Source organism: Panthera onca, chromosome B1, assembly GCF_046562875.1.
Source record: "Panthera onca isolate mPanOnc1 chromosome B1, mPanOnc1 haplotype 2, whole genome shotgun sequence".
NCBI classification, from domain to species: domain Eukaryota; kingdom Metazoa; phylum Chordata; class Mammalia; order Carnivora; family Felidae; genus Panthera; species Panthera onca.
In genome coordinates this window covers 88,267,551-88,279,789 of record NC_138342.1, presented here as the reverse complement: position 1 = coordinate 88,279,789, position 12,239 = coordinate 88,267,551, and the positions used below count along the sequence as shown (strand labels likewise).

Sequence of the window (12,239 nt, the reverse complement as noted above, 5' to 3'; positions counted from 1 at the left end):
CCTGCCTGATAAGATCAAAAACATTATAAATATCATAATTACTTAAAGACAAGAAAATAAGATCATTTATTCTTAAACTAATAAATAAAAAACTACTGCTACCAAGAGCACAAAATGAAACGCTAATGGCTTTGTAGTTAATTATAATAAAGGAGAGCAAAACTTGTCTGGAGAGAAGCAAGATGTTACATCTATCTAAGTATCTCCTCCACTGCATCACTTTCCAATCACCTATTATATAAAATGTTTTGTACTTTATATCATTTTTTAGCCATGTTTACTCTTTTGAAAATATGTCACAACAAATAAATGCTTAGGTGAGCAATGTAAGCAGTAAATGATCTGTCTAAATGGAAATATAATCCCGATTCTGTCTTTTTTACTTATAGATTAGAACTGGTGGGTTATTAAAACTGAAAACTCTTGGGGTGCCTGGGTGGCTCACTTGGTTAAGTGTCCAACTTTGGCTCAGGTCATAATCTCACAGCTCGTGAGTTCGAGCCCTGTGTCAAGCTCTCTGCTGTCAGCACAGAGCCTGCTTCAGATCCTTTGTCTCCCTCTCTCTCTGCCCTTCCCTCCCTCTCTCTCTCTTTCAAAATCAAATAAACATTAAAAAAAAAAAAAAAAAAACACCTGAAAACTCTTAAGGACCTAATGCATAGGAGAGGATATAGAATATACACATTAACCACTAAATAAGCAGCCTCCATGTTGTTTGCAATATGCTGGCTGATAGTAAGATTCCCACTTTATTCCTAATTTTATGTCAATGGGGATGGTGAAAGAGACATTTAATATATGTACTTTTGCTTAAAAATCAGTTTCTACAATAATTTTACGTTAGCAATACGTGTCATACTTTTTAAAAAATCAATTCAAAGCATTAGAAGTTAACATGTAAAAGGTTAAATCGTGTTCAAATTATGAAAATATTTTATGAAATGGCAAATTTTGTCTTAAAGGAGAGTATTTTTTTTGAGAGAGACAGAGGGAGAGAGTGAGTGCAAGTGAATGAGGGGCAGAAAGAGAAAGAGAATCTAAGACAGGGCAGAGGAAGAAAGAGAGAGAAAAGGGGCTCACCCGAAGTGGGGCTCGTGTTTTATCCAAAGCGGGGCTCATGCTCACCCCATGCAGGACACAAGCTTACTGATGTGGGACTCGAACTCACAAACCATTAGATTGTGACCTGAGCTGAAGTCATATGCTTAACAAATGAGCCACCCAGGTGCCCAGGAGTAGAATAATCTTGTAGATAGTCCTATCAAAGTATACTTGCTTACCAGTAGCAACTTAAAAATAACTATATAATTTTCTATTATCAGGGAACAGCAGGATTTTGCCCCAGTGTTGCTATTCATTGCTATTCCTCCCATGTGGTTGCTATCCTAACTACTAGAAGATGCTGGAAAATGACTTAAAGAAGGGAAATCATAAGAGGTGTGCATTTTAATTTATTTCTTTCAAGATGAATTCCTAAACTTTCTGGAGAGGGCTTTATCAGGCACCTTCCATGACAAAGCACTGGGCTATTGGGTTATCTTTGCAAACTAATATGCACTGAGAAGGAAAAGCTTGGAGCAGGATGGCCACTCTATTTACTACTGTTTGCATCTTTGACTTTATTCTGTTCAATAGAACAGTGTATTTTCCCAAGCTCTTCTAATTTTGACCTCTGGTATTCCAAAACTTGAGTTAGCAAAATTGGCTTCTCTTTTATATTGTTGGCCTTATTCCTTTGGCTAAATATCCCTGCTCTAGGTTCGGCTCTATGTTTCTGATTCAAGCCTAGTAACTTAACTTTCATTCCTGACCATGAACTTGATTGTGATTTTTGTCATTTGAAATGCCACTCCATCACCTCAATGTTTGGTAATGCAAGCATAAATGTTCTGCATCATAGTCACTACCTGAACTGCTTCATAACCCAAGATGACTTAAGGGAGCAAAATAAACATAACAGAAATAATATCAAGGCTTTGGAAAAGAAAGATTAAACCCTAAAAGAAACCGCAGATCCAAGAAAAATACAAAGGAAAATATTGTGAGAATTAGTTTACATGTAAATGCCAAAAGAGAAAAATGGAATCATAGAATATGGGTTAATAAAAAAAAGGCTGAATATACAAGTTTTCCCCTATTTTAAACTAAGAACAGAATTCTTCAGTAGTATTAGGTAAACTTACTCCGTAGTAGTTAATAGATGTCCTGCCTGAATGGAGAGGGTGGAAAAAAAATCCCTCTCAATTAAAAATACTTCAGCATCAATTGATCCTAATTCGGTAAATAGCATGTAAATTAAACTAAAATCAAACACAAACCAGCTGAAACTGGATGTTTGGACAATGCTCTAAAATCAGCTTCATACAGGTAAATCCAATTTTATACTTGTTTTGTTGAGTTTGAAAGCAGGTACTCATCTTCTCTATCACTTTGTTTTATTTTCTTTGTACCATTATTATTTTATTTATATATGTATGTATATATATATGTGTGTATATGTATATATACATATATATGTGTGTATATATACACACATATATATGTATGTGTGTGTGTGTGTGTGTATATATATATATATATATATATATATGTATAATTTGTTTACTTGTTCATTTCCATCTTCCCCTAGTAGAATATTAACTCCATGAGGTCCGGGACTTTATCTGTTTTGTTCATCACTCTATCTCCAGTGCTTATAACAGTGCCTGATATATACAGTAGGCTTTCAGTAAGTTTCTCAAATGAATAAATGAATGATGTGGCATTTTGATTCCATTCTTACAAAATTAAAAACAAAGTTATCTGAGAGGACCAAGAAGCCACAAATACCAACAGTATTTCATCATATGTATCAAATGACTGGTCTAATGACTGGCATTGTTAATAAAGGGGAGGGTCAGGAGCAAGAGAATTTAGAAATCTAAATTAGAAATCTAGAAATCTAGTCTAATGACTAGAAAAAAAAAGTTGATGTTTTCTCCCCACTGAGCTCTGTGGATAGTATGCACACATATGACATTTAAAATGTTAATCAACATCTAAAGTTACTTTGGTTTCTAATCTTACCTTTAAGAAAATGCCAATCAATACCACCTAACTTACTGGTGGAGCACTGGCCTCCAAATAGATTTTCATTAGAAATCTTTTCTCATTTGTCACTAGAGATACCTGAAGTCTTGATGATACATGAGAACGAAATCTGATATCTGATTCCTTTTTAGGGGGAAGGGTGAAACACTTCCAAGCAAGAAAAATGCAGCTCTTGAAAGCCAAGTGGAAAGCTGAGGAGAGCTATAGCTTCCCATGTTCACTCTAATATTATTTTCACCGTGTTCTTTTTTCCTCCACAGAGAGAAAAATACACACACACACACACACACTCATACTAGGAAAGAAAATTTTCCATTTATATTCTCCCACAACACTGAATAGCTACCTTCTGTAATCTTATAAGGAACAGAGAAGCACAGACATAATGATAAAATATTTTTGATTTAATAATACTCAACATAATGTAATTAGTATCTTTTTTTTTTTTTTTTTTTTTTTTAATGTTTATTTATTTTTGAGACAGAGAGAGACCGAGCATGAACAGGGGAGGGTCAGAGAGAGGGAGACACAGAATCTGAAACAGGCTCCAGGCTCTGAGCTGTCAGCACAGAGCCCGACGCGGGGCTTGAACTCACGGACCGCGAGATCATGACCTGAGCCGAAGTCGGCGGCTTAACCGACTGAGCCACCCAGGCGCCCCAAATGTAATTAGTATCTTAAGTAGCTATTTAATTCTAAAATATAGCTGGCAAGATTTTTTAGTGTTTTAATACTGGAACTTCTAATATTTGAAGGGAATCACAGGAGCAATTTGAAATTAATCATAATAACGACTGCTAAATTTTAGCAACTCAAAATTAAAAGTCCTAATAATTACGAACACTTAATGAGAGCTCACCATGTGCCCAACACTGCTCACACTTCACACAAATTGTCACTTATTCCTCATACTGATCCTACTAGATAGGTAGTATTATCTCTATTTCACAGATAAGAAGATGCAGACAGATATTAATTACTCGCCCAGGAGCATAATGATAGTAAGAAATGGAATAGGAATGCAAGCCTAGGCAATTTCATAGACTGAAACTTACAGTAACATATACACTCTCGATAACCCTTACCAAAAAATGATGGATACAGGGCAAGAGCACGATATCTGCCAGAGTGAAGTACAGGCCTTCTGCAAACACATGCTCCAGAGGCGGAAGGTCAGACACTTTTGCTTTTCTGATGTGAGAAGGCTCCCTGTTGGTAGTAGCTGGTTCTTCGTACACTGCGAGCTTTGAGAATGCCACTTGCAGTTCCAGGCTCTTGGATGAAGAGTCCAACTCTTCAGATGTTTCTTGTCTAAGGACCTTGCTCTTAGCATGGGCAGGCCCAACCCCAGCAGCCTTCTGTTGCTTCAGCTTCTGGCGACGGAGTTTGTCATCATTATGCACTCTAACGGGCTCACTGAGCTTTCTCTCTAGCTGCAGTATTTCTGCAGGGATAGTTGGGTGCTGGTCAGAAGACTCTTTGAGAAAATTCTCAATAGCTAAAGGGATGGTGAGTTCGCATAGCCTGGTCCACTGACTAACCTGCAAAATAAAACAAAACAAGAGATTAAAGGATACTTTACTGTCAACGTAGCTTGAAGAAAACTTTCTGTTGGGAAATAAGACTGGTTTTGACAATGTAGCCTTGAGCTAAGCCATCCCTGGGCTAGGCTTTTATGCTAGTACAGTGCTTCAAAAGTGACAACACTAAACAATGGTCATGCATTCCTATACCTGGGAATACATGCTCACCTCGAGCATCCTCTTACTGAATAAATCCTTCCTTCTCAAAGCCTTCAAAGTCCATCCATCCCTAAAAAGTACAATTTTCAAAGCAGTGGTACTAGAGCTCCTGTTCATGTGTAAAGTTTCATTTAAAAATTCTCAATATATATAAAAAAAAAGAGAGGTTAGAGTGGGAAAGAGCTGAAGCATAAGAGACTCTTAAAAACTGAAAACAAACTGAGGGCTGATGGGGGGTGGGAGGGAGAGGAGGGTGGGTGATGGGTATTGAAGAGGGCATCTTTTGGGATGAGCACTGGGTGTTGTACGGAAACCAATTTGACAATAAATTTCATATATTTAAAAAAATACATAAAAAATAAATAAAAATTAAAAAATAAAACAAAAAATAAAAATTCTCAATGTAATTAAAACAAAAGATTTTTTTAAAAAGTCATTCTCTAGAAATAATGTCTCCAAACCTCACAATTTAAATCTTAAATTCTTACTTCTCATCATTGCACTGAAATATTGGCATACATGAAGGGCTACTTTATTTCCTTGCTTACTATAGGTTTTTTAAATAAATGCAATTTTAGCCTCCTACAGATAGTTAAAATAAATGCTCGACTGAATGTGTTATCGTTTTATGGCTTTAAATAACAGAAAGGAGATTATACTTACTTCAGCACAGGCTTTCAAGCAAGTCTTCTTGAAACCCAGAAGTTCCAAAATTTCCTTCTTTGAGGGGTCAGCTTCATATGATTTCTGGATTATGTGTCTCAGTACAACAGCAAGTCCTGCTCTACAGAAATTGTCTGGTTTTTCTACTACTGCAGGTAAACAGCAATTCTGGACTATTGCTGGAAGTTCTTGCTTTGAAATAATCTGTATTTCAACATCCTGGGGCACTACATTTTTTAGTGAAATATCTGTGCTTTCTTTTGTGAGGACTAAACCAACTTTGAAGATTTTGCAGTCACAGTATGATAACAAAAATAAAGTTACAGATGTATGAAGAGGAAAGATACATCCTTCCATTTGGTGAGAAAAGTCCAAGTATAGATATTCTTCTGTAAGACTTTTCTTAATGCCTTTCATTTTCCTCTTTCATTGGGTCACCTGAAGCATAAATAAAAGTGGTTAATAGACCTTAGAATATAGTAATTTAGAAGCTGAAATAAAAGACGAATATTTTAAAACTTTTTCTAGAAATCAGCAAGGATTTGTGATAGGTACGATTCTACGAGAATTTGTTCCTGGACTGAATACATGGCTTCCAAAAGAAAGATTTCCACCCGGTGCAATTAACTAGTCTTAGAGGTGATTTTACACCCCTCTAAAATAAGCATACCCCAGGTGCTCTGCAGTAGAACCCTCCCAATCAAGTACTTTGGGGTCTCACTACAGGTAAGAACAAGAAATGAATAGAATAGGAAATAAGAAGTAACCAAGAATACTGGGAGCTGTCTGGAGAAGCTTTGGCCATGCTGGGCCTCCAAATAGCTGCTGTTTTATGACTCTACGATATAATAATTGGAGAGGGGGGATAGATATTCATTCCCTCATGAGAAATAAATTCTCCTAAAGTAAGTGAGTTTTGATTATGATGAGCGTGCTGAATCACAACAGAAAAAGATCTGAAGTTTCCCCATAACTCAGATGTTGACAACCAAGATATCTCAAAGTTAACATGTCCAAAATCATTCACCCCCACACCCTAAACCTGCTCCTCATGTATCCTCCCCGTCTCAGTTAATGGAGAACCATCCTTCTAGTGGTTCAGCCAAACACCTGAAATCATTCTTAATTACTCTTTTCTTTAACACCTCCATAACCAATCCATTAAAAACTTACTTTGGTTCCTCAACATATATCTCAAATCTGTTTATTTCCACACCATGTTCATTGTTTCCACTGTGATCCAAGCCACAATCACCTCTCTTCTGTATTACAGCAACTATCTTCTAACCTTGCTTTCCATCCTACCTCCCCCTCTGTTCTATTCTCAACATAGTATCCAAAGTGATCCTGTTAAAAATGGAGTAAGATCATGTCACTACTCTACTCAAACAGTCCATAGCTTCCCATCCTATTCAGAAAAAAGGCAAAGCTCCTTACAATGGCCTACAAAGATCTCCTTGATCTGATCACTCAATGCCCCAGCCAGAGTGGCTTGTTATTCCTTTAAAACCCTAGATACACTCCCGCCTTTGCAGTGGGTTCCAGTGCCTGGAATACTCCCTCATCTCCTTCAAGTATTTACTTAAATGTCAACTTCTTATTGAGATGATCTCTGGCTGCTGTATTTAAATTGAAAACCCCAACCCCCATCCTCCCTGAAAAAAACCTTTCTGTGCTTTTCTCCACACTTAGCACTGTGGTAGTATACTATATATTTTGTTTCCCACAGAGAGAATGTTCCATGAGAGCAGAAATTTTGTTTTGTGTACTGCTCTGCCTAAAACAGAACCTGAAGATAGATAGATTAGATAGATAGATAGATAGATAGATAAAATCAAGAAGTATTTGTTGAATGAATGCATGGATACATACACACACTGGTTATTTTAAAGATGCAAACATATACAATCGAGATCAAATTATTGATGGGTGTTTTCAAGTCATACTCTTTAAGAATATTGTCAATTATGATGACTCTTTGTTTGATTTCTACATTTCCTGGGTCTAAAATTCCCGTGTTCTAATCCATAAATCACAATTCCAAACTTAACACTAGATGGCACTCTTTAAAAGCATTCACGATGGAAAGCTGTAATAGGAAGATGGTAGAGGAAAAATTATTTTAAAAGCCTTTAAAGAGTACACCTGAAACTTTCTTTTAAGTGTACTCTGAAATATTAGTGTACTCTGAAATTTAGGAAATCTTAAAAAATACTAAATTTCCTTTATATTCTAAATTCCTTAGTTTTTTTAATTGAAAGCAAAACAAATATTTTTAAGTGTCTTGGTCCTCAGGTTTTTTGTTAAAGAGCTAATAATTCATTATAACAAAGCAATATAGTAAGTAAAGTGTTGTCTTGGAGAAACTTTTGATAATGCAAGTAATCACTACTATTTTATTTTGTATTTCTTTTAGTAAAACATAACAGATCTGCACAATGTTTTGTTACTTCTTTAAAAGATTATCTAGGGAAAAATTATTTCATGTGATTTAGAAGCAACAACTTTTTTACCCATGGAAACCATTTTCTCCCAAGCTTAGCTTTTTTTTTAATTTTAATTTTTTTTTTTTTTTGCACCTGCAGTTTGCTTTAAAACAAACTACTAAAGGGTGCTTATTAAAGCTCACAGGCAAAAGAAACCACCTTTTCTAGGAAACTAATCATTTCTTTGAGGAGTTTGTTCCTGTAAATCTACGGCTGATAATTTACTGATCTTCTTAATTCTCTCTGCTGATAGTGCGATACTATACAGAAGATCCCTAAATGCTTCAAGAAGCAGATTTGAAAGAAAACATGATTGATTTCCTCGTTTGCCCAGCAGTCTAGGAAATAGTAATTATGAGATTAGTCCTGCTCTTTAAAAAATAAAAATAAAAACAAAACTGAAAACAATGTCATGCTCTTTTACAACTTGTGATTTAGAAATTAAAAAATTAGAGTACATGTATTATTTGCTACTTTCCAAGAATAAGTACCTTGAGAATAGGCTTTTTTACATATTTTATAAACTTTTGTCACTGTGAGCACTTAATAAATGCTAAATGTCAACAAAACAAAATAGCAATAACCTGCCCATGGAGATATCTAAAAATTAATGAGATGCCGGAGAGAAAATGCAAAGTACTGTTGATTCTTAACATAATTTATTTTTCCAATATAGATGTTGGTGTGTTGTGTTTTTTTTTCCCCCCTGGGAGATTAAAAATGTTACTTAATGATCTTGGAGTTAAAAAATTACTCTCCCTGGGCAATTTCTTCCCATTAAGTACTAACATAATTTCTAAAATAAATATTAAGTATTAGCAAACCTGTACAAATTTGATATGTTTTTGGCTTGTACTATGTGTTTTTCAAGACAGTAGAACACAGTTTTTAAGTTTGCAAACATCATAGGCAAGAGAAAACCCTCTTCTCTTTTTTTCTTCTCCATTTCTACCTAGAGATTCCTTACATAATTATTTTTATGTCATGAGCTTTAAAAAGGTAGGTACTATAGAATCATCTTTGGGGTTTCCGGGGTTCCTGGGGCAGCTCCTGTTACTCCATATTACGTTCCTGCCAAGCACAGAAGTAGTGTCATTTGCTCAGCCTTGACAGGTGCTACACTCTAACTACTCCTGAGACAGAGAGAGAAAATAGCTGACAAAAACCACAGACTTGGCTGCTAAACAGAGCTGATGGAGGGTACATCTCTTCCCTGGATATGCCAGTTTGTTTGGGAATGCTGCTGAGGAAATAAAAAGGGAAAAGAAAATATTTAAGCCTGATTTCATTACTTGTGACTCTTCATAGATATATTTAAACATAACTGAAGCAGTCACAGGTTTAACATTTTAGGCATTTACCTTTTTTTTTTTTTTGCATTCTCATTCTAATTAACATATCGTGGTCTTGATAAATTGAAGTATGTCACAAATGAAAAGGTAAATGAGTTTCATGGGGTTTTTAAACTCTAAAAGCATTTTACTACTTCACTTCATGCATGTGTATATATAAAGAGAAAGAAAAAATATACTAAATGTATTGAAAATAAGCATACTTGTTCAGAAGCTGAAAAAAAGTTTGAAAGTTTTGTGCTCAAAATTCAAGACTGGATCTATGGCAACTAAATAGTACATAATGGATACATAGGTAAGTTATATATTACATAATAGGTAAAGACCAAAAAGTACACCACTGTAACAAAATATTGTTTTTTTCATATAAGAAATTATCACTATGCATGGAATTTGATAGCTTAATAAATGTTAAATGAGTGAACAAAGAATATAATTCTAAGTAATCCTACGTACATTTGATTGTCCACCAACTATGTGCTAAACACATACACCTTTTATACATTACTTCTAATCTTCACAATCCTTACAAGGACGTTTTAGTTCCAACACATGGATAAGAACTATCCATCAATTCAAAAGCATTAATTGAATCTACAAAGGGATCTTATCTGCAAACATTCAGGAATAGCCATTTTTCTAATATAAATAGAACTGTTTTATAAATTTAAAATTTCATAAAGTGAAGCATATGGCAACTTTATTGAGCAACAATTCCACCAAAGTGAAGCTCATCAGAAATTGTTATTCTAAGCAATTGTGCTGGTCTCAGTAATCCTTGATAAAAACCTGTTCTAATTTTTTTTTTTATGTTTATTTATTTATTTCTGAGAGAGAGGGAGACAGAGTGCAAGCAGGGAGGGGAAGAGAGAGGGAAACACAGATCCCAAGCAGGCTCCAGGCTATGAGCTGTCAGCACAGAGCCTGACGTGGGGCTCGAACCCCCAAGAAACTTGAGATGGTGACCTGAGCCAAAGTTGGATGCTCAACCAACTGAGCCACCCAGGTGCCCCTAAAAACCCAGATGCCCCTAAAGGCAATCATTTGACAAGATTTTTGGTAGTTCCTTCCTAATTCTCTTTTTTGGATCCTCCACAGACCTTAGTAATTTGTGGTTCAGTACTTTGGCCTATTCTTAGCTACACTCACTCCTTTGATTACTGGCTTTCAAAGTTGTTGTTTTTTTTTTTTTTAATTTTTTTTAACATTTATTTATTTTTGAGAGACAGAGAGAGGCAGAGCATGAGCAGGGGAGAGGGAAAGAGAGAGAGATACAGAATCTGAAGAAGGCTCCAGGCTCTGAGCTATTTGTCAGCACAAAGCCCAACACAGGGCTCAAACCCACGAACTGCAAGACCATAACCTGAGCTGAAGTCCCACACTCAACCGACTGAGCCACCCAGGCGCCCCACTGGCTTTCAAAGTTTTAATTATGCCACACAATAAGACTTTTTTTTAATGCAACTCATTATACACTGAATAAAACTGAAACACAAGAATCACAAAGAAATACCCTACTACATGGGATGTATCTGCTATTTTTAATCCTGTGCTTTTCTTCCTTCCTTTCATCCTTTTTTTTTTTTTTTTTTTAATTTTGGTTAGTATTCAGTAAATTGACTTCACGACCCATTAATGGGCCACAACTGACAATATAACAGTACTATTATTCTAGGTGACCTCCAGCACCATAGGTATAAATATCATCTATGACTCCCAATTTTTATCTCAGGGACACCCTTTCCCCTGAACTTCAGATTCCTACATTGTACTTGACATCTTCCCTTAGACATTTTTCTAAACCTGTTTTTCTCCCATTAGCAGTCCCTTATTGATAAAATGGCAACACCATTCACCCAGATGCTCAGGCCCTTAATTCTGAAGTCTCACTCAACTTGTTTTTTCTCTCTAACCTACCATTTCTACTTTTGAAATATATGCTAAATCCAACTTCTTAGCACCTCTACCACTATCAACTAACCTAAGTCATCACCAGCTCTTATAAAGACTACTACAAACATCTATTAACTATTTTCTTCCACTCTCCACACATCAGTCCACTCTCCAATTGTCAGAATGATCCTTTAAACACATAAATCAGATCACACCCCCTGCTCACAACCATCCAGTGGCTCCCCAAAACACTTGAAATCCAAATTTCCTATCATGGCCTATAGTTTGCCATGACCCTAACTATCCTTATTCTGACCTGATCCCTTACCTCTGCTCCCTCTTGCCCACCCACTCCTCTCCAGTTCTCCCTGCTGTTCTTGAAAGAAGCCAGGAATGCTCCACTGGAGAATTTTTTTCGTGTCTGCTATTCCTTAGGCCTAGTTTGCTCCTTCACTTCATTGAGGTGTCTGAATATTAATTCAAGAACAGACCTTCCCTGACAACCTGAATTGAAAAAGGACTCCCATTACCTCCTAGCCCCTTATCCTTTTCCTTTTTTTAATTTTTTTAGAGAGAGCAAGCTAGCGCCTGAGTTGGGGAGAGGGGCAGAGGGACAGCAAGAGAATCTTAAGCAGGCTCCATGCTCAGCACAGACCCAACACGTGGGGCTCAGTCATGAGATCGAGAGGCTTGATCTCAGGACCCTAAGATCATGACCTAAAGCCAAAATCAAGAGTTAGGACACTCAACAGAGCCACCCAGGTGCCCCCTTTTTTTTTTTTTTGCTTTATAGCACTTATTACCTGACCTTCTATCTCCAATGCTTATCAGTACTCAAACTTTAGTTTAAGAAATGAATGAATGTACATAAATGAGTATCAGTAATCGTTGTAATGACAATGCTATTAAGAACTTTAGTCTTGGTACATGAGCCTCATTCTTCTTGACACCATTAAATCGAAATGAAGAAACAAGAGGACCTCGGTGAGCTGAATTGGAATACGTGTAACTAG

General features: G+C 36.2%; 1 protein-coding gene and 1 long non-coding RNA gene across 3 annotated transcripts in view; one reads left to right on the top strand and one right to left on the bottom strand.

Annotated features, from left to right (window-relative positions):
- Positions 1–12,239, bottom strand: part of GSTCD (glutathione S-transferase C-terminal domain containing) — a 129,854-nt gene that overhangs the window by 114,496 nt on the left and 3,119 nt on the right. For both annotated transcript variants that reach the window (XM_060654501.3, XM_060654502.2), the window contains exons 2-3: positions 5,496–5,933; positions 4,176–4,631 (exon numbers count right to left, since the gene is read on the bottom strand). In XM_060654501.3, coding sequence (XP_060510484.1) covers positions 4,176–4,631; positions 5,496–5,912 — 873 coding nt within the window. In that variant the 5' untranslated portion in view covers positions 5,913–5,933. The remainder of the gene's footprint in view (positions 1–4,175; positions 4,632–5,495; positions 5,934–12,239) is intronic.
- Positions 5,509–8,356, top strand: LOC132692238 (uncharacterized). The gene is made up of 3 exons (XR_009616244.2): positions 5,509–5,650; positions 5,763–5,855; positions 8,235–8,356. It is a non-coding gene; the product is annotated as an uncharacterized LOC132692238 (long non-coding RNA).